This window comes from Erinaceus europaeus, chromosome 13, assembly GCF_950295315.1.
Source record: "Erinaceus europaeus chromosome 13, mEriEur2.1, whole genome shotgun sequence".
NCBI lineage: Eukaryota > Metazoa > Chordata > Mammalia > Eulipotyphla > Erinaceidae > Erinaceus > Erinaceus europaeus.
Genome location: NC_080174.1, coordinates 38,472,901 through 38,494,390, shown reverse-complemented (window position 1 = coordinate 38,494,390; position 21,490 = coordinate 38,472,901). Strand labels below are relative to the sequence as shown.

At 45.2% G+C, this 21,490-nt stretch overlaps 1 protein-coding gene across 1 annotated transcript; it reads right to left on the bottom strand.

The window, feature by feature from the left end:
• Positions 1–1,738: 1,738 nt before the first annotated feature.
• On the bottom strand, positions 1,739–20,782 carry PITHD1 (PITH domain containing 1). The gene is made up of 6 exons (XM_007522601.3): positions 20,451–20,782; positions 19,775–19,818; positions 18,750–18,827; positions 4,616–4,720; positions 3,864–3,972; positions 1,739–2,670 (listed from the first exon to the last, which is right to left on the bottom strand). Exons 1-6 carry the CDS (start codon positions 20,646–20,648, stop codon positions 2,569–2,571), a joined length of 636 nt encoding a protein of 211 aa, XP_007522663.1. The 5' UTR covers positions 20,649–20,782; the 3' UTR covers positions 1,739–2,568.
• Positions 20,783–21,490: the final 708 nt, after the last annotated feature.

Sequence of the window (21,490 nt, the reverse complement as noted above, 5' to 3'; positions counted from 1 at the left end):
CTTTCAAACTTTTAAGTCCAGACTTGGGTCTACCTTCAGACCACATCTGCTATTCAGTTTGTTCACCCTCATTTGTTTTTCTGATGAGATTCAGAATACATTCTCCATATATATGTGTGTGTGTGTGTGTGTGTGTGTATGTATACGGCTTCAGACATATTTCTCTTTTTAAATTTTTTCCCTTTTGTTGCCCTTGTTTTTTCTTAATATTTATTCCCTTTTGTTGCCCTTGTTTTATTGTTGTAGTTGTGATTGATGTCATCGTTGTTGGATAGGACAGAGAGAAATGGAGAGAGGAGGGGAAGACAGAGGGGGGAAGAGAAAGACAGACACTTGCAGACCTGCTTCATCGCTTGTGAATCGACTCCTCTGCAGGTGGGGAACTGAAAACTTAAAAAAAAAATTTATTTAATTTTTTTTCCCTTTTTGTTGCCCTTGTTGTTTATTACCTTTGTTATTATTGCTGTCATTGTTGCATAGGAGAGAGAGAAATGGAGAGAGGAGGGGAAGACAGAGGGGGGGAGAGAAAGATAGACACCTGTAGACCTGCTTTGCCTGTGACGGGAACTCCCTGCAGGTGGGGAGTCTGGGACTCGAACCTGGATCCTGAAGATGATCCATGCACTTCCACCATGTGCACTTAACCCGCTGCACCACCACCTGGCTCCCAAAACCGAAAACTTTTTTTTTTTAAAATAAGGAACTTTGTTTTTTTGTTTAATATTTCATTATTTTTATATTTTATTTTAATGAGAGAAATACAGAAAGACACAGTGGAAGACCAGAGCACTGCTCTGCTCTGACTTATGGTGATGTTGGGGATTGAACCTGGGACCTCAGTGCCTCAGGCATAAAAGTCTTGTATAACCATTATGCTGTCTCCCCAGCTCCAGGCATATAAATCTTATTCTCTAATACTGAGTAATCTACCCAGCCTGGAATACAGGTTGGTTTTTTTTTTTTTTTTTTTGGTATTTGTTTTTCTTCACTTTCCTCTTAAAATGTGGAGAGTAGTGGTCCAGGAGGTGTCACAGCAAATAGAGTAATAGACTTGTGAGCATGAGGTCTCAAGTTCAATTTCTGGCGTCACCTATGCCAGAGTGGTGGTGTTCCTTCTTTCTCTCATATAAAGAAATATTAAAAAGATAAATTGGCAGTCGGGTGGTAGCGCACAGGTTAAGCGCAGGTGGTGCAAAGCACAAGGACTGGCGTAAGGATCCCAGTTCAAGCCCCCAGCTCCCCACCTGCAGGGGAGCCGCTTCACAGGCGGTGAAGCAGGTATGAAGGTGTCTTTCTCTTTCCCTCTCTGTCTTCCCCTCCTCTCTCCATTTCTCTCTTTCCTGTCCAACAACATCAATAACAACAAAAATAATAACAATAAAACAAAGGAAACAAAAGGGAATAAATAAATAATTTTTAAAAAAAGATAAATAAATCACAGCCCAGGTAGCTCAGTGCATAAAGCAGCGAACTCAAGCACTGCTCATAAGTTAGATCCCAGGGATGGCATGTGCCAGATGCTCTGGCGTTATAATTAAGTAAATATTTAAAAATAAACAAATAGATCTTCTTAATGTAGAGGACAAAGGAGTGTTTCCAGTTTACCATATAAAATTAAATGTAACTGTTTCTGGGGAAACTGATTTAATCCCAAACTATGAAAACTTTCAAAGTGCCACACATTTTTTTAGTATAGCAAGTTTCATCAGTACTTCCAAACTGAAAAGAATATGCAAACTTTAAGTCTGGCAAGGATTTATTAAGCTTATTAGTCACAGTGAATAAAAAGCCTTGAACAGAAGAACTAAGATCTCCAAATTCTGGCACTGAGTTTACAACACTAAGTTATAAGCTAATAAACAGGAATATCCCAAGGGAATCTTACCTAAATGTCAATCTTAGCATGACAAGAGTACCCACAAATACAGAGATGATTCCCATTCTATACTGCTTACCGAGGCAGTAGGGGGGAAAAAGACATTTTTTCCCCAAGCTACTAAGCACTGTCAGAAGATTCCTGCTCTTGAACAATAATCACAGGACTCTTGTATGTGAAAGCTAACTCCAAGCTGGGCAACTTGACAAGAATGCTGAATGATGACAGGGAGGAGCAAGCATGGACAAGCACTTCTAGCTGGAGGCCCTCCTGGCGGCTAATACTAACACAATGCTTAGGCTTCAGAGACGTTTACTGCAGCCCAGGAATAATTTCCATTAAGAAAAAAAAAAGTCACATAAAAATCCTGCCACAAAGCAACAAAATACTTGGGATACCATGGCCACACCAACTGGAAAGACAGACATTATCCATGACTTTCAGATGTCGACCAGCTCAAGACCCAATTTTTGTAGTGCCCCAGAGAGCCATGATTGTCCTTTCACACCCACACAACCCTCCCTTGGTGGTGTGGACTCTTCTATAAGCCAGGTTTCTGCAGGAAGCCCCAAAGACAAAACTTGGCAGAGACTGTAGCAGCCAACTCTCTCTGCAGCCACATTCCTTATCCTTCCCAACAGGTTGTCATGTCTTCATCCACACAGCTCCTCTGTGGGAGCCTTGGCCCTCCCTTAGGAAATGAAGTGAGTCTGAGGGGTAACCTGATGGACCTTGTGGTCTGCTGGGTTAGCTGATGCTTCATAATTGCAGATGGTCACTTCATGCCGGCGAAGCTGCAAGAAAATTTGAAAGGCTGGGTCAGCTGGCTATTCCCCAGACCATACACATTAAGACAATTAACATGCAGATTTATTTCTAAAAGCCATCATCTAATATCCCCCTTTCTTCTTTTAGATAGATAGATAGATAGATAGAGGTAAGAAAAAACAGACCACAGCACTGAAACTTCCTTCAAAGCAGTGGGGACTGGATTCAAACCTGGGTCTCACACATGGCAAAGCAGTAAGCAGTACTCTATCCAAGTGAGCTATTTCACCACCACCACCCCCACATGACCCCCCCCCCCTTTTTTTAACTACAGCACTGCTCTGGCTGATGGTGCTATTGGGTATAGAACCAAGGACCTTGGAGACTCAGACATGAAAGTTTTTTTTTTTTACATAGCCATTATGCTATTTCCCGTTTTCTTCTCTTTCCTTTAAAAAAATTATTTATTTTTATTTTCCCTTTTGTTGCTCTTATTATTTTTTATTGTTGTTGTAGTTATTATTGTTGTTGATGTCGTCATCATTAGATAGGACAGAGAGAAATGGAGAGAGATGGGGAAGACAGAGAGAGGTAAAGAAAGACAGACACCTGCAGACCTGCTTCACCGCCTGTGAAGTGACTACCCTGCAAGTGGGAAGCCGGGGGCTTGAACCAGGATCCTTACGCTGGTCATTGCACTTTGCACACGTGCGCTTAACCCGCTGTGCTACCACCACCTCCCTTCTCCTTTCTTTTATCCTGAGGGCCCTGCAAAGATAACTATCAATGATTCACCCCATTACTTAGAAAATATATACCCTTAGTGGATAAGGTTTTGGACTCTCAAGCATGAGGTCCTGAGTTCAATCCCTGGCAGCACATGTACCAGAGTGATGTCTGGTTCTTTCTCTCTCTTCTATCATTTCTCAGGAATAAATAAAATCTTAAAAAAAAAAAAAAAGAAAAAAAGAAAATGTATCCCCTTATAATGGAAGCACCATGTATATCTTGTTTATTATATTACTTCAACTCCCTTATAAAATATTTCTATCCTGTCAAACGAGACAATTTACAATGATGAAACCCAGAAAAAGTATAAGCAGACCAAGAACAACCAGCACCTCATGTGTTCTCACTCCTATAATTAAGCTCCCAGAACCACTTTGAAGATACATACTCACATATGAGAAGAGCCATAATGTTTCCAATTCCATCTTACCTCAGTCCACTCTCCTCTCAGGCCAATATAGAAAACCTTTGTAGTATCTGCTCCGAAGTTCTTTGAAATATGAATTGAGAGATGATAAACATTTGAAAAACGAGAGATTCTAGAGGATAACAGGAGTAGGAAGAGAAGACATGTTAGAATTCAACAAGTATCTCACTACCCTGTCAAAACAGTTCCAGCTCTAGCAGAAAAAACCCAGGGAAATGTCAAAGAACATTCTTGAGTTCCTATGTCTCATTCTTTGGACAATTAACTCCATGTACATTAAGAACACCTGACAGATTATACCCAGTAGTGACACAGAAATGAATCAATGCTGTTTCTGCCCTCATGAAGTAGCAATGATAAATGCTGTGTTTTAGAGCAAGGTGAGTATTGACCTCATGCTTAGGAACAACAGAAAACTAGTTAAGACAGAAAGTGGTCATGTGTAAATTGGCCTAATGTGAACTCACAATGCAAAGAATTCTGAAAACCTGTTTCCTAAGATAACTCTACTACTTAATTCATATCTGTCAAATGCTTACAAGTTAACCAATTATTGGCTTACAATGAATCTCTGCCAAAAATTGACCAAGCCAAGAATCAAGCTTCCTCCCACTGTTTCAACTTGTTTCTGATGCTAACTGAATAGGAGACAGGCCAAAAATAAATCGCAAGTCTGAAAAATGCTATTACATGCATATATGTTTATTGTAACTGCTATTCTTCAAAAGAAGACAGAGTGGAAGCCCACAGCTTACTTTGTAGCATATTCTAATTCTCCTGTGAGATCCCGATTCAGACTAAATGTCTGATCTGGTTCCCTGTCTGTATCATCAAAGGACATCTGTGGAATGTTCTTGTACCTGAGAAAGCAAAGAAAAATACATTAACATATTTTTTCAGTTTTTTTCAAAACTTCCTACAGACTCAGCTGCCTTCAGTTCTATCAAAATGAGATCACATTTTAGAAATGGCATTCTGCAGGCATTTATACATATTATCTTTAACCAAATCTTTAAGTAGCTAATTAAGCTCACATGACAAGCAGCACATGAAGAAAGGACTCAAGCTACATGCAGTAGACAGATGGGGGAAGGAAGAAAAGCAACTCAGCACATTCAGACTAAGCTGGGGAAGTTCAGCAAAACTGCTTACTCAGCATAAACTCACTTGGTAAGTGTGGTGCTCTGACATCTGCGTGATCAAGGTTCAAGACCAGCTCCCATGGATTTGGAGGAACCTTTGATGCTGAGGTCTCTACCCACCCACCCCCAACCCCGCCTTTCTTTGTCTCTGAGGAGGGAGAAAACCTAGAGGGGTAAAATACCAGCAATGACCAAAAATAATAGTTTGTGCATGGGGAAAAGTGCTACATTGCCAGGTTCAAGTCCAGCACCCACTGCACTGAAAGAAGCTTTATTGGTGTGGTCTCTTTTACTCACACACAACAAAAAAGAAGGCTGGGGAAGATAGTGTAATGACTATGCAGAGACCTTCATGCCTGGGGCACCAAAGGGCCCAAGTACAATCCCCACCACTATAATAAACCACAACTGAGCAGTACTCTGGCAACACACACACACCAGCAAGCAGCCTGGGAAGAGTTAAGTGGATAAAGCGTTAGACTCTCAGGCATACAGTTTCAAGTATGATTCTGGCACTTCATGTGACAGAGTGATGTTTGCAAATTCATAACAGGTTTTAGAGTCAATAAAACTGCTAGTAAAGAAAAATAAATTTAAGAAATACCTAAAGCTGATCCTCTGTAACTCACAAATTCTAAAGGACTGAGCCATATACATCTTCCACCCACTCAATACAGTGAGGTACTTTTGTTTCTTAATTTTTTATTCTAATAAGAGATAGATTAAACAATAGGTGGGTAGATAGAGATATAGACAGGTAGGTAGGTAGGTAGGTAGGACATGCCACCAAAGCACTATAAAGCTCTGGCTTATAGTGGTGCTGGGGACTGAAACTGGGAACTCGAGTCAGACATGAAAGCCTTTTAGCAGGGCCAGGTGGTGGTGCACCTGGCTGAGTGCACATGTTACAATGGTCATGGACCCAGGTTCAAGCCCCTGGTCTCCACCAGCAGGGGGGAAGCTTCACAGTGGTGAAGCAGGGCTGCAGGTGTCTTGTCTGTCTCCCTCTTTTTTTTTTTTTTGCCTTCAGAGTTATTGCTGGGGTTCGGTGCCTGCACTACAAATCCACTGCTCCTGGCAGCCATTTTTTCCATTTTGTTGTTATTGTTGTTGCTGTTATTGTTATTGCTGTCATTGTTGGATAGGACAGAGAGAAGTAAAGAGAGGATGGGGAAGGCAGAGGGGGGAGAGAAAGATAGACACCTGCAGACCTGCTTCACTGCTTGTGAAGCAACCCCTCTGCAGGTGGGGAGCCACAAGCTCAAACCAGGATCCTTGTGTGGCAGGTCCTTGTGCTTTGCGCCATGTGAGCTTAACCCGGTGTGCTACCACCCAGCCCCCTCTCTCCCTCATTTTTAAAGATAAAGGGTTTTTTAAAATATTTATTTATAAAAAATAAATAAATAAAATATTTATTTATTTTGCCTCCAGGGTCATCGCTGGGGCTTTGTGCCTGCACTATAAATCCACTGCTCCTGGAGGCCACTTTTCCCTGTTGTTGTTTTTGCCCTTGTTGTTGTTATAACTTGTTGGATAGGACAGAGAGAAATTGAAAGAGGAGGGGAAGACAGAGAGGGGACAGAAAGATAGACACCTGCAGACCTGCTTCACTGCTTGTGAAGCGACTCCCCGCAGGTGGGGAGTCCAGGACTTGAACCTGGACCTTACGCCAGTCCTTGCGCTTCGTGCCATGTGCGCTTAACCCACTGCACTACTGCCCGGCTCCCCTCTCTCCTTTTCTTTCTTTCTCTTTAAATATTTATTTATTTATTTATTCCCTTTGTTGCCCTTGTTTTATTGTTGTAGTTATTATTGCTGTTGTTATTGATGTTGTTGTTGGATAGGACAGAGAGAAATGGAGAGAGGAGGGGAAGTCAGAGGGGGGAGAGAAAGATAGACACCTGCAGACCTGCTTTACCACCTGTGAAGTGACTCCCCTGCAGGTGGGGAGCCGGGGGCTCGAACTGGGATCCTCATGCCAGTCCTTGAGCTTTGGACCATGTGCACTTAACCTGCTGCGCCACTGCCTGGCTCCCTCTCTCTCCTTTTCTATCACCACCTTCCCTCTGGATTTCTGGCTATGTCTATTCAATAAATAAATAAAGATAAAAAAATGTTAAGAAAGCCTTTTAGCATAACCATTATGCTGTCTACCTAGCCCTACAGTAGTGTTTCATTAATACACCCACACAAGAGAGGTCTAGCAAATAGATGTAGCAAAGTGTATGTAATTTAAGAAGGCAAATATTTGCTTCAAAGTATCTCTAAGAATGATGCACAGAAGAATAGCTGTGAACATTTATGAGTGGCATTATGAGCAGAGAGTAGCACTTTAGTTAAAAGCAGTATCTCTCTGGAGCCAGACTTCATAGGCTCAAAGCCTGACATTCACCAGCTGTGTACTTGGACAAGTGATTTAACATTTCTGTTTCCTCATGGATAAAACATGGGAAGTGAGGGGTTGGACGGTATTGCAGCAGGTTAAGCACACATGGTGCAAAGCACAAGGACCGGCATAAGGATCCCGGTTCAAGCCCCCAGCTCCCCACCTGTAGGCGGGTCACTTCACAGGTGGTGAAGCAGGTCTGCTGGTGTCTATCTTTCTATCTCCCTCTCTGTCTCCCCTTCTCTCTTGATTTCTCTCTGTCCTATCCAACAACAGCAGCAGCAATGACAACAACAATAATAATAATGACAACAAGGGCAACAAAATGGGAAAAATGGCCTCCAGGAACAGTGGATCTATAGTGCAGGCACCAGGTCCCAGCAATAACTCTGAAGACAAAAAAAAAACAAAACAGACAGTGAAAATACAAATCACATATAGTTGATGTACAGATTTAATCAGTTCTAGGGTTGGGGAGACAGTATAATGGTTATGCCAAAAACTTCCATGCCTGAGGTTCTGAGGTGCCAGGTTCAATCCCCAGACACCACCATAAACCAGAGCCGTGCAGCAGTGCTCTGGTAAAAATAAATAAATAGGGGGCCAGGCGGTGGCACACCTGGTTAAGTGCTCACATCACAATGCACAAGGACCCAGGTTCAAGCCCTTGGTTCCCCACCTGCAGGGGAAAAGCTTCACAAGTGGTGAAACAGGGCTGCAGGTGTCTGTCTCTCTCCCTCTCTACCTCCCCCTTCCCTCTCAATTTCTCTGTCTCTATCTAATAATAAATAAAATTTTAAAATATATAAATAAAAACAATTGGTTCTAGATTAAGTACATTAAACACTTACTATGGAGGGCTGGCAAAACAGCTCACCTGGACAGTGTACTGCTTTGCCATATGTGCAGCCCAGGTTAGAGGCTGTCCCCCACACAATGAAGGAAATTTTGTTGATATGGTATCTGCCTCCCTCTCTTTCTCTCCCTTCTCTTCTCTACCAAAACAAACACACACACACAGAGTAAAAAGCTTCAAATACATACAAACAGAGAAAATAACTTATACTTATCTTACAGTTTCAACAATCAACACTGAGAGAGAGAGTATACGCAAGCATATGAGGGATCAAGAACATAAACTAGAACATCACTGTGGCACATATGATGCTGGAGATGGAACTTAAGACCAAATGCTTGTTAAGCCCATAGCTATGGCCACTGAGACTTCCTGGGCTATAGTGTGGTTGATCTATATTTTTTTAAATAAAAAAGTCTTTTTTAAAAAAATTTTTTTTAATTATCTTTATTTGATAGAGACAGCCAGAACTGAGATGGTATGGGGAGGTAGAGAGGGAAAGAAACAGAGACACCTGCAGCACTGCCTCACCATTTGTAAAGTTTTCTTCCTGCAGGTATGGACCAGGGGCTCAAATCCACATCCTTGCGCTTTGTAACATGCACTCAACCAGGTGCACCACCACCTGGCCCACACGTGGTTAATTTTTTCAAACCAAACCCCTATTCTTCCTTCCTTCCTCTTTTTTTTTCTTTTTTTGTCATCAGCATTATCAGTGGGACTTGGTGCCTGCATGATAACCCCACTCCACACTTCTGGTGGCCCTTTTTTTTTCCTTCACAGAGAGACAGGAGAGAGGAGGGAAGAGATGTGGGAAGAGAGAGACATACAGTATTCTACCAATCATGAAATTCCACTCCCTCACCCACAAGTAGGGACTAGGGGCCTAAGCCATGACCCTCTCTTGTGGTAATGGGTGTGCTCTCCAGGCATGTTACTGCCCAACTCTCAAACACAGCATTTCACATTCCATTTATAAATACTTCATCTCCAAAAGGTTAGAAAAAAGACCTACAGGGAGTCAGGCAGTAGCGCAGTGGATTAAGTACAGGTGGTGCAAAGCACAAGGTCCAGCAAAGGATCCCGGTTTGAGGCCCCGGCTCCCCACCTGCAGGGGAATCCCTTCACAAGCGGTGAAGCAGATCTGCAGGTGTCTATCTTTCTCTTCCCCACTCTGTCTTCCCCTCTTCTCTCCATTTCTCTCTGTCCTATCCAAAAATAACATCAATAACAATAATAACTACAACAATAAAAAAAAAACAAGGGCAACAAAAAGGAATAAATAAAAAAGAAAAAAGACATATTATCTTATTAAAATGTACAGTAATTCATTAATATCTGACATCTAGTCTGTGTTCAATTTCCCCGGTTAAAGTCTCAAGTTAACTGTTCTAATATGCCAATAGCATTTCATAATTCAGTATACACTTTTTTTTTCTGCCTCCAGGGTTATTGCTGGGGCTCAGTGCCTGCACCATGAACCCACTGCTCCTGGAGGCCATTTTTCCCCCTTTTGTTGCCCTTGTTGTTGTAGCCTTGTTGTGGTTATTACTGTTGTTGTTGATGCCGTTCGTTGTTGGGTAGGACAGAGAAATGGAAAGAGGAAGGGAAGACAAAGAGGGAGAGAAAGACACCTGCAGACCTGCTTCACGGCCTATGAAGTGACTCCCCTGCAGGTGGGGAGCCAGGGGTTCAAACCAGGATCCTTACACTGTTCCTTGCGCTTTGCGTCACGTGTGTTTAACCCGCTGCACTACCGCCTGACCCCCCAGTATACACTATTTCTTTATTAGTGGTATATAAATAATGGTGCATTCCACATTCAATGACATCTCAGACTTAATAAACACAGTAAGTCCTCAACTAACATCTCTGCTAGATTCTTGGAAACTGACTTTAACAGGTGAGAGAAAGAAAGAGAAGAAGAAGAGTATCACTCCAGCATATGTGGTACCAGGATGCGATTTCAGGACTTCAACAATGCATGTCCTGTGCTCTACCACTGAGATACCTTTCCTGTCACAGGAAATTTTTTTTTTTTAAGAATTATTTATCAATAAGAGAGGGTTGGGGAGACGGTTTAATGGTTATGCAAAAGACTTTCATGCCTAAAGCTCTGAGGTCCCAGGCTCAATCTTCAGCACTACCATAAGTCACAACTGAGCAGTCCTGATCTTTCTCTCTGTATCTCTCTCATTAAAATAAAGTAAATGAAATATACTAAAATAAAAAGAGAGAGCTAGAGTTTCACTATGAGATGCTGGGGATCAAGCTCAGAACTCGATGCTTCAGAGTTCAACACTTTATCCACTATTTCACTTCTTGAGCTGCATAAAACTGATTCTAGACATTTAACAAAACTAGTTCACCCAATAACCCATTTTGTTCAACATCAATGGGGTGTCTCTTTTCCTTTTATTTTCCTCCACCAGAGAGAGCACTAATCACTGATCCACCAGAGCCTCAGGCATGAGAGTCTCTTTGCATAACCATTATGTTATCTATCCCTACTTTCCTTTTTTTCTCTCACCAATGTAATAAGGAAACATCAAAAGAAAATGATGGTGGTTCAGGAGGTGGCACAGTGGATAAAGTATTGAACTCTCAAGCATGAGGTCTTGAGTTTGATCCCTGGCGGCACATATACCAGAATGATGTCTGGTTCTTTCTCTCCTCCTATATTTCTCACTTCTTCTTCTTCTAGCATTTGCCCTTCTTCCATAGCCAGTCAACTGTGTCAGGTTGAGACTGATGTAAAGTTTCAAGACCTCCTTTGAATCTGGAGAGGTGGCAGTCGTTGACTATGTGGGTCATACATAGTCTGTCTGTAGCCGCAGGGGCAGTTCGGGTCGTCTCTGGCTCCCCAGCGATGGAACATAGCCGCGCACCGGCCATGGCCTGTTCGATAGCGATTGAGGAGGGCCCAATCATAACATGCTAGGTCAAAGCTGGGTTGACGCTTGTAGGGGTCTGTGATGAGGTGTTTGTTCTTTACCTCAGCTGACTGCCAACTCTGTTTCCAAGAGTCTGGAACAGAGAAGTTCAGTGTAGGCGTAGGGGACCAGATTGGATGACGAGACGTCAAGTGTTGGACAGGCTGGGCGAAGATATCCGTGTATATTGGCAGGTCCGGTCGAGCATAGACGTGGGAAATGAACTTAGATGATGCCACATCCCGACGAATATCTGGCGGGGCGATGTTGCTAAGAACTGGCAGCCATGGAACCGGGGTGGAATGGATGGTTCCAGAAATTATCCTCATGGAGGAATATAATTTGGAATCGACCAAGTGGACATGGGGCTATGGAACCATACTGGGGCACAGTGTTCTGCAGTGGAATAGCATAATGCCAGAGAGGATGATCATAGTGTGGAAGCGCTCGCGCCCCATGAGGAGCTGGCCAGTCTTGCAATGATGTTATTCCTCGCGCCCACCTTTGCTGCAGTTTTTATGAGATGTTCGTGAAATGACAGGGTGCAATCGAGAGTAACGCCAAGATAGACTGGCTGGGCTTCATGCCGGATTCTCGTATCGTCAAGCTGCACATTAAGCTCATGCGAGGCTGAGGCATGGTGTAGATGGAAAACAGATGATACCGTTTTTGCAGTGCCAGGGATTAGTCGCCATTTTTTACAGTAATCAGATATCAGAGACATGTCTTTCGTGAGTGTTTCCTCAAGGATGTCGAACTTGGATGCCTGAGTTGCACAGCAGATGTCATCGGTGTAGATGAACTTCCTTGAAGAAGTTTCTGGGAGGTCATTGATGTAAATATTAAATAGCGTAGGAGCCAGAACAGAGCCCTGGGGGAGGCCACTTGAGACAAGTCTCCATCTGCTAGACTTATCACCCAGATGCACCCAGAATCTTCTGTTTTGGAGAAGAAACGATATAGTGCTGGCCACCCATGGAGGCAGGCATCTTGAGATCTTGACTAGGAGACCACGATGCCAGACCGTGTCATAGGCTGCTGTGAGATCAACAAAGACAGCACCCGTCTTTAAATTCTTCTGGAATCCATTTTCAATGTAAGTTGAGAGGGCCAGGACTTGTTCGCAGGTAGATCTTCCTGGGCGGAAACCAGCTTGGGCGGGTGATAGGAATTTCTCTGTAGGAGGAGAAATTCATGACAGAAGCAGCCTCTCAAGGAGTTTGTAACACACGGAGAGGAGAGAAATTGGTCTATAGCTGGCGGCCAGTGTTGGTTCTTTCTTTGGTTTCAAAACTGCTATTATCTTCGCACGACGCCAAATTTTGGGCATAGATTCAGATTCCAAGATGTGGGACAGGAATATAGTGAGCCACTTCTTTGCCGCGGGGCCCAAGTTAAGAATGAGTTCTGGGGTGATGTTATCATAGCCAGCAGCCGTTCCCGGTTTAACCCTCTTCAAAGCGTCTTCCAGTTCAGACAGTGTAAAGGGAGAGAGTTTTGGAGATGGACAAGATAAACGGAAGTGGGATGACCACTCATGGGAAATTTCTCTTTTCCAGACTGGGTCGATCTTAGCACGTCCAACGCGTTTGGCAAAGGACAGCCCCTCAACATTAAGTTGGAGGACTTGAAGAGCAGGACCAACAGCTTGAAAGCTATCAGGAGCTGCTTGCTGCTGGCTTTGAAAGTGACTGGGATCCATGTGGATTCAGTCGGCTAGGAAGGATCGTCAGTTTCCCCAATGAATGGGTACTCACGGGATGCACCACGAGAAGGTCGATCCAATGCATCCAAGTTTGACATCCTCGAGGAAACACTCACGAAAGACATGTCTCTGATATCTGATTACTGTAAAAAATGGCGACTAATCCCTAGCACTACAAAAACGGTATCATCTGTTTTCCATCTACACCATGCCTCAGCCTCGCATGAGCTTAATGTGCAGCTTGACGATACGAGAATCCGGCATGAAGCCCAGCCAGTCTATCTTGGCGTTACTCTCGATTGCACCCTGTCATTTCACGAACATCTCATAAAAACTGCAGCAAAGGTGGGCGCGAGGAATAACATCATTGCAAGACTGGCCAGCTCCTCATGGGGCACGAGTACTTCCACACTACGATCATCCTCTCTGGCATTATGCTATTCCACTGCAGAATACTGTGCCCCAGTATAGTTCCGTAGCCCCCATGTCCACTTGGTCGATTCCAAATTATATTCCTCCATGAGGATAATTTCTGGAACCATCCATTCCACCCCAGTTCCATGGCTGCCAGTTCTTAGCAACATCGCCCCGCCAGATATTCGTCGGGATGTGGCATCATCTAAGTTCATTTCCCACGTCTACGCTCGACCAGACCTGCCAATATACGCGGATATCTTCACCCAGCCTGTCCAACACTTGACGTCTCGTCATCCAATCTGGTCCCCTACGCCTACACTGAACTTCTCTGTTCCAGACTCTTGGAAACAGAGTTGGCAGTCAGCTGAGGTAAAGAACAAACACCTCATCACAGACCCCTACAAGCGTCAACCCAGCTTTGACCTAGCACGTTATGATTGGGCCCTCCTCAATCGCTATCGAACAGGCCATGGCCGGTGCACGGCTATGTTCCATCGCTTGGGGAGCCAGAGACGACCCGAACTGCCCCTGCGGCTACAGACAGACTATGTATGACCCACATAGTCAACGACTGCCACCTCTCCAGATTCAAAGGAGGTCTTGAAACTTTACATCAGCTCAACCTGACGCTGTTGACTGGCTACGGAAGAAGGGCAAACGCTAGTAGTAGTAGTAGTAGCACGTCCAACTTGAGTTAGGTGACTGGCCACTGAGTTTGGAGATACGGGAGGATGGGAGATGGGAGAGGGTTGGCTACCAGCACCCAGACTATGAAGAAGCTTCCAGGCCTTCCTACTTGAGTGGGTGAAGTTCAGACTTTCCATGAGTTGTTGCCAGCGGGCTTGGTGTGCTGCATCCAGGGAGGCAATGAGATGGTCGGCCACATCTGGGTCGCCTGACTCATCATACTGCTTTAGTAGTTGCTCGCATTCAGCATCAAGACAAGGTGTATAGTTAGCACGTCTCCCACGAGGAATAGCTTGGGAAGCTGCTTTGAAGATGGCTTGGCGGAAGCGCCTGTAGGAATCTTCAGAGGGGATAGAGTTAATTGGAATTGCAGGAATAGATTTGTTGGTAAGATCACTGAACAGATGCCAGTTTGCTTTCCGAAAGTTCCATCTTAGTTTCTCCGAGCACAGAATCAGTGGGAGCTGGAGACCAATGTGGATGATAGCTGGGCGGTGATGACTGTGCGGGAAGTCCTTGAGAACTTGTCTCGTAGCGGGAAAGGCTTGGCCGTTGACTGTGCTAATCCAGCACAGGTCGGGTGACGAGTCTTTATTCCATCTAGCACTGTGAAAAGAGCCTGGCTGTTTGGGATCGTATAATAGGGAGAGGTCATTTGCTGAAGCCCAGTCGGCTAAGATAGAGCCGTCAGCACGAGTGGAGGAATATCCCCAGTCTTGGTGATGACTATTAAAGTCTCCAACGTAAATGGCTGGGTGATTCGGGCTAGGCAGGACCTCATTATCCCATGAGGCACTGGGAGGCTTATATACGTTGACGAGCTGAATAGTTCCAATAGTAATGGAACTATTATAACTATTATAGTGGAAGTATTTCTCACTAATAAACTATATATAAAAGAGAGGAAGAAAGAAAGAAAATGACAAATGGGAGGCCAGGCAGTGGTGCACCTAGTTAAGCACATACATTACAGTGCACAAGGACCCAAGTTCACAGCCCTGGTCCCTACCTACAGGGGGAAAGTTAGTTTGATGAGTGTCAAATAGGGCTGCAGGTGTCTCTCTTTTTCCCTCTCTATCGCTCCCTCCCCTTTCAATTTCTCTCTGTCTGTATCCAATAATAAAGAGAGAGAGAGGGAGAAAGAAAGAAACAGTGAATGGGGGATTGGGCGGTGGTGCACCTGGTTGAGTTCATGTTACCATGCTCAAGGACCCGGGCTCAAGCCTCGGGTCCCAACCTGCAAGAGTAAGTTTTACAAGTTGTGAAACATTGCCGCGAGTGTCTCTGTCTCTCTCTCTCTCTCTCCACCCCCACCTCCCCCTTCCTTTTGAATTTGTTTCTATGATAAATAAATACACAAGCTTTAAAATGATGAATGAAATGTTATTTAAGAGCCTTCTATATAAAGTACTTAAAACTAGAGGCTATATATCTGCATTGTCCTCTCCAAAGATGGTAGTTACAACATTCATACTTGTTGTAAGACTTGCACATATTATTAAGTTTCCCTTTTGTTGCCCTTGTTGTTTTGTTGTTGTAGTTATTGTTGTTGTTGATGTCGTCATTGTTGGACAGGAGGGAAATGGAGAGAGGAGGGGAAGACAGAGAGGGGGAGGGAAAGACAGACACCTGCAGACCTGCTTCACCGCCTGTGAAGCGACTCCCCTGAAGGTGGGGAGCGGGGGCTTGAACTGGGATCCTTATGCAGGTCTTTGCACTTGGTGCTATGTGAGCTTAACCCACTGTGCTACCGCCCGACTCCCAGACTTGCACATATTATATATCATTTCATTTTCTTCACTATCTTAGGTGGTCTGTACACAATCACTGCTGTTTCCATTTTACATATCAGAAACTAAAATATAGATAGTGGCTCAGAGAGGGACCAGTCAGTGGCGCACCTGGTTAAGCACTCAAGGTCAAGGACCTCAATTCAAGCCCTGGTCCTCACCTGCAGGGGGAAAGCTTCATGAGTAGTGAAGCAAGTCCACAGGTGTCTCTCTCCTTCTCTCTCTCTTTTTTTACCAGAGCAGCTCTGGTTTATGGTAGTATGGGAGATTGAGCCTGGGACTTTGTAGCCTTAAGCCTTTTAAAAAATATTTATTAATTTATTCCCTTTTGTTGCCCTTGTTTTTACTGTTATAGTTATTCTTGTTGTTGTCATTGTTGAATAGGACAGAGAGAAATGGAGAGAGATGGGAAAGACAGAGAGGGAGAAAGATCAAACATCCACAGACCTGCTTCACCGCCTGTGAAGCAATTCCCCTGCAAGTGGGGAGCCAGGGGCTCAAACCAGGATCCTTACGCTGGTCCTTGTGCTTTGTGCCACGTGCACTTAACCCACTGCTACCACCAGACTCCCCCATAAAGTTCTTCTAATTATTTTTTTCTTTAAAGATTTTATTTATTTTTAAATGTTTATTTATTTATTCCCTTTTGTTGCCCTTGTTTTATTGTTGTAGTTATTGTTGTTGTTATTGATGTAGTCGCTGTTAGGACAGAGAGAAATGGAGAGAGGGGGAAGACAGAGAGGGGGAGAGAAAGACACCTGCATAAATGCTTTATCACTTGTGAAGGAACTCCCTGCAGGTGGGGAGCCGGGGGGCTCGAACCAGGATTTTTCCACCGGTCCTTCCACTTTGCACCACATGCGCTTAACCTGCTGCGCTACCACCTGACTCCCAGATTTTATTTATTTGTGAGAAAGATAGGAGATAGAAAGAACCAGGCATCACTCTGGCACATGTGCTGCCGGGGATCGAACTCAGGACCTCATGCTTTACAGTCCAAAGCCTTATCACCGTGCCACCACCCAAACCACTTTTTTTTTCTTTAGCACTCAACTTTTCAGAAAGGGAATACTAGCTCTGGTTAACAGTAGATTGACTGTAGTAATTAACAATTCCTGGTGTCACATATACCAGAATAATGGTGATCTGGTTTCTCTTTCTCTCTCTCTTCCCCCTCTTGCTTCTCTTCCTAAAAATGCAAAGGAGAAACTGGGGCAGGAAGGTGGCACAGCAGTAAAGCACACACCTGAGACCCTGGGCTTCAATACCACTTTAAAAAGAACAACTTCAGCTTATGAGTTGTACTATCAAGCATGAGGTCCTAATTTCAATCCCTGGCATAATGTGTCGGTGTTGCTCTGGTTCTCTCTCCTCAACACCTCATTAATAAACAAACCTTTAATAAAGAGAGATAAACTATTGGCATTAGAGACATTACACCTAAAAATTCAGAAAGAGATGTGTGCAGTGCAATAAATAAATTTTTAAAAAAATCAAGGGGCCAGGTGGTGGTGTACCCAGTTGAACACACACCTTACCATGCTCAAGGACCCATGCTCAAGCCCCTGGTCCCCTCCTGCAGGGGTAAAGCTTCACAACTATGAAGCAGTGCTGCAGGTGTCCTCCTCTCTCCCCCTCTCCCTCTAGATTTTTCTGTCTTCTCTCAAGAGAGAAAGAGAAAAAGGGGGGAGGGGAATATGTATGTGCAGTGTAAAATAAGAGTAAGAAAATTTTGCAAGGCTAGATGGTGCTACACTTGGTGGAGTGCACATGTTACAATGCACAAGGACCCAGGTTTGAGCCCCCAGCCCCCCAAAAGCAGGGGGAAGCTTTGCAAGTGGTGAAGCAGTGATGCAAGTATCTATCTCCCCCCACCCTCTTGATTTCTGACTGTGTCTATCTAATAAATAAAGATAATTTTTAAAAATTTTTAAAGTTGTGGTCCGGGAGGTGGTACAGTGATAAAGCTTTGGACTCTCAAGCATGAGGTCCTGAGTTCGATCCCCGGCAGCACATGTGCCAGAGTGGTGTCTGGTTCTTTCTCCTCCTTTCTCATAAATAAATAAAAATCTTTAAAAAAAAAATTATTTTTAAAGCATCCGATGCAGGAGGAAATAAGATTTAAAAAAAAGAATAAATCACAACCTAATCAACACAACGATTGCCACCTCAACATGCTTCAGCTCAGACTGTGTCTAGAGACTTCATGTGCGGAATGATAACCCTTCAGCTTCATTACTCGGGTGAGACCTTTCCTTTCATAGTATTCTCTAATTCCATCCCAGGTGGTTCACTTTCTAACAAAGTCCCAAAACCTAGATATACACCAGTTTCTGTGAGAGAGAGCTTATGTTCACACGTATCCATAAACTACTGCAAAATATATACCTGAAAGCAGAAGTACACTAGAGTTTGCAGTGAGTACCCCCGAACACTTCCCCTCCACTATACCAAGCTTTGGGTCCATGATTGCTCAACAATTTGTTTGGCTTTGTATGTTAACTCTCTTTTCAGTAACCAGGTTCTAGATGCCATCAGGATGCCGGCTAGGCTTCCCTGGACTGAAGACCCCACCAATATGTCCTGGAGCTCCGCTTCCCCAGAGACCCACCCTACTAGGAGGGAAAGAGAGAGGCAGACTGGGAGTATGGACCGACCAGTCAACGTCCATGTTCAGCGGGGAAGCAATTACAGAAGCCAGACCTTCCATCTTCTGCAACCCTCAATGACCCTGGGTCCATGCTCCCAGAGGGATAGAGAATGGGAAAGCTATCAGGGGAGAGGGGGGGGATGTGGAGATTGGGTGGTGGGAATTGTGTGGAGTTGTACCCCTCCTACCCTATGGATTTGTTAATTTATCCTTTCTTAAATAAAAAAAAAAATTAAAAAAAGAATTAAATATTTTCTAGAATAAAGTACTATCACAGAAAAAGAACTAGGATCTTTTTGAGGGCCTAAGCCCTTAACACTTACAGTCTCATTTCCGAAGGGTGTGAGTCATCATCCTCTCCCATTATAATGATGCCTTTGAGCTTGACATTGCCTGTAAATCTGCCAGAAAGCAAGAAAGAAGGTTGTCAATGTGGGTTTGAATGTCTGCTTAGCTGTGTGACAACTAAACAAGACCCTTCTCCTTTCTGGACTTCAGTTTACTCATCTTTCAAGACTTGAACTAGATAATTTCAGGGTTTTTTAATTTTTATTTTCCCTTTTGTTGCCCTTATTGTTTTATTGTTGTTGATGATGTCGTCATTGTTGGAAAGGACAGAGAGAAATGGAGAGAGGAGGGGAAGACAGAGGGGGAGAGAAAGACACCTGCAGACCTGCTTCACTGCCTGTGAAGCGACTCCCCTGCAGGTGGGGAGCCAGGGCTCAAACCCGGATCCTTATGCTGGTCCTTGCGCTTCAAACCACGTGCGCTTAACCAGCTGCGCTACCACCCAACTCCCAGGTTTGGGTTTTTTTTTGTTAACTTAATGTCATTTATTTTTATTGGATACAGACTACAATTTCAGCTTTTTCTTTGTTTTTTAGTGGATAGAAACAGAGAAAAATTGAGAGGGAAGGGGTATAGGGAGAGAAAAAGAGACACCTATAGCATTGCTTCACCACTTGGGAAGTCTCCCCCACCCCCACAGGTGGGAACTGGGGTCTTGAACCCTTGTCCTTTTGTGCATTGTAACACCACTGTAACACGTGCATTCATCGAGGTGCATCACCCTGGACAGAAACTAGATAATTTCTAAGATTTCGTCGGACCTCTGGAATTCGACAGCTCTAACAAATTTACTGTGACTTTGTAGTTACTTTTCCACAAATACATCTTTTTGTCATTGTGCACCAAGAAAACCAAGGTGCTTTCTTACTCCAATCGAGAACCATAATTTAACCCATTTCTAGAAACAGATGTGTGCACTTGACTCAAAAAATGAATAAATCCTGATCAAGAACCTAGGTACAGCCTGTTTACCTGAAGCAAGGACCAAGGAGCTACTTACGGGATATTAAACAGAAGTTCTTCATCAGCATCACTTTCAACAAACTGGAGGAGGTAGGGAGGGGTGAGAAAACAACAAACATTTGCTGAGTGTCTCCAACCTCAGACATCTTCCACCCAGCCTACAACCACGGTAGAATGCAAATAAACTAACTGTCCACCTCCCTCGGGATTTCCAGCACTCACTGAGCTTCAGTTTCCTCTAACTAACAAATTCATGCCCGCAGTTCGATCACCCTATCACAGGGGCCCTGGCGGGGCCCCATGAATGAACTTCTCGGGGTCACTAGTCTCCCGGAGGTGCCAAGACTCGTGCCTGGCGTCCACCGAAGGGCGCTGTGGCCCCACATGACAGACGCTCTGGGATGGCCTCTGCCCTGACACGATAAGCTGGCCAGGGGGTCCAGCAGCCAAAATGCCAGGGAGACGCCCTCCCGAGCAGCTCAGCGCAGAGCCGGCGCGACAGCCCAAGCGCCTCCACCCAGGTCTCGGCCGCTGTGTCCGCCAAGTGCACGCACGCAGCCCTGCGCGGCCCCAGGGAGCAGGCACATCTGGCCGCGTGGCGCCCCGCGGTCTGCTGGTCGTTCGTCACGTCAGGATCGGGGCTGACAGAGCGACCGGCAGCCCGAGGCCGCGCGCGGGTCCCGTAAGCCCGCCGCAGGCCCGCGGCAGCCCACCTTGGAGCGGTCGGTGCGCTCCTCCCACGGCTTGAAGACGCCGCGGCCGCTGCCCTCGCGGCTCTCGTTGAGGCACTGCAGCCGCTCCAGGTCGATGCGCAGGTACAGACCGTAGGCCAGGCCGCGCTGCTCCGGCGGCTCCTCACGCTCCGCAGCGCAGCGACAGCCACCCCCGCCGTGGCTGTGGCCGTGCGACATGGCGACGCTGTCGCCCGCGCGAGCCCCCTGCCCCGCCGCCGCTGCCGCTGCCGCCGCCGCCACCACAAGCGCCCACTCCGCTCCGGCCGCCAAGCGCTGCGCTGCGGCCACCGTCGCGTCGTAAAAGGCGCCCCGGGACAGCGCATGCGCCTGGGAAAGGGGCGGGGCTGGCAAAGACGGACGCTTTGACGTGTGCTTGCGGATGCAGGGCAATCAGAAGGCCGACCCGGGAGGCCGAGAGAGCCAGGCTTCGAAGGCGGCTTGCTCCTGACTGCAGGAGGCGCGCGGAGAGATTAACTTGCTGTTCAAAGTTAATGGCAGAGCTGGGCAAGACAAACCCCTCAGGAGCGGGAAGCGCGCCGTCGGCAGCGCCTCTGGGCTCCCAAGCCCTCGATCACACCGGCTGCCTTCACCGGGCTCTGAACCTGGAGAGAGCACGGCCGCTTCTGAGGACTCACAGTGGGAGACAGTTCATAAGTCACTGTCCCAATCTTTAGACTTCATTTCTCGACTGTAAAGAAATAATAAATGGGTGGTCCGGGAGGTGGCGCAGTGATAAAGCTTTGGACTCTCAGGCATGAGGTTCTGAGTTTGATCCCCGGCAGCACATGTGCCAGAGTGATGTCTAGTTCTTTCTCCTCCTGTCTTTCTCATAAATAAAATCTTAAAAAAAAAAAAAAATCTCTTTAAAAGAGAGAGAAAGAAAGAAAGAAAGAAAGAAAGAAAGAAAGAAAGAAAGAAAGAAAGAATACATGGGGGCCGGGTGGTGGCACACCTAGTTGAGCGCACTTGTTACAGTGCGTAGCGACCCAGGTTCAAGCTCCCGGTCCCCACCTGTAGGG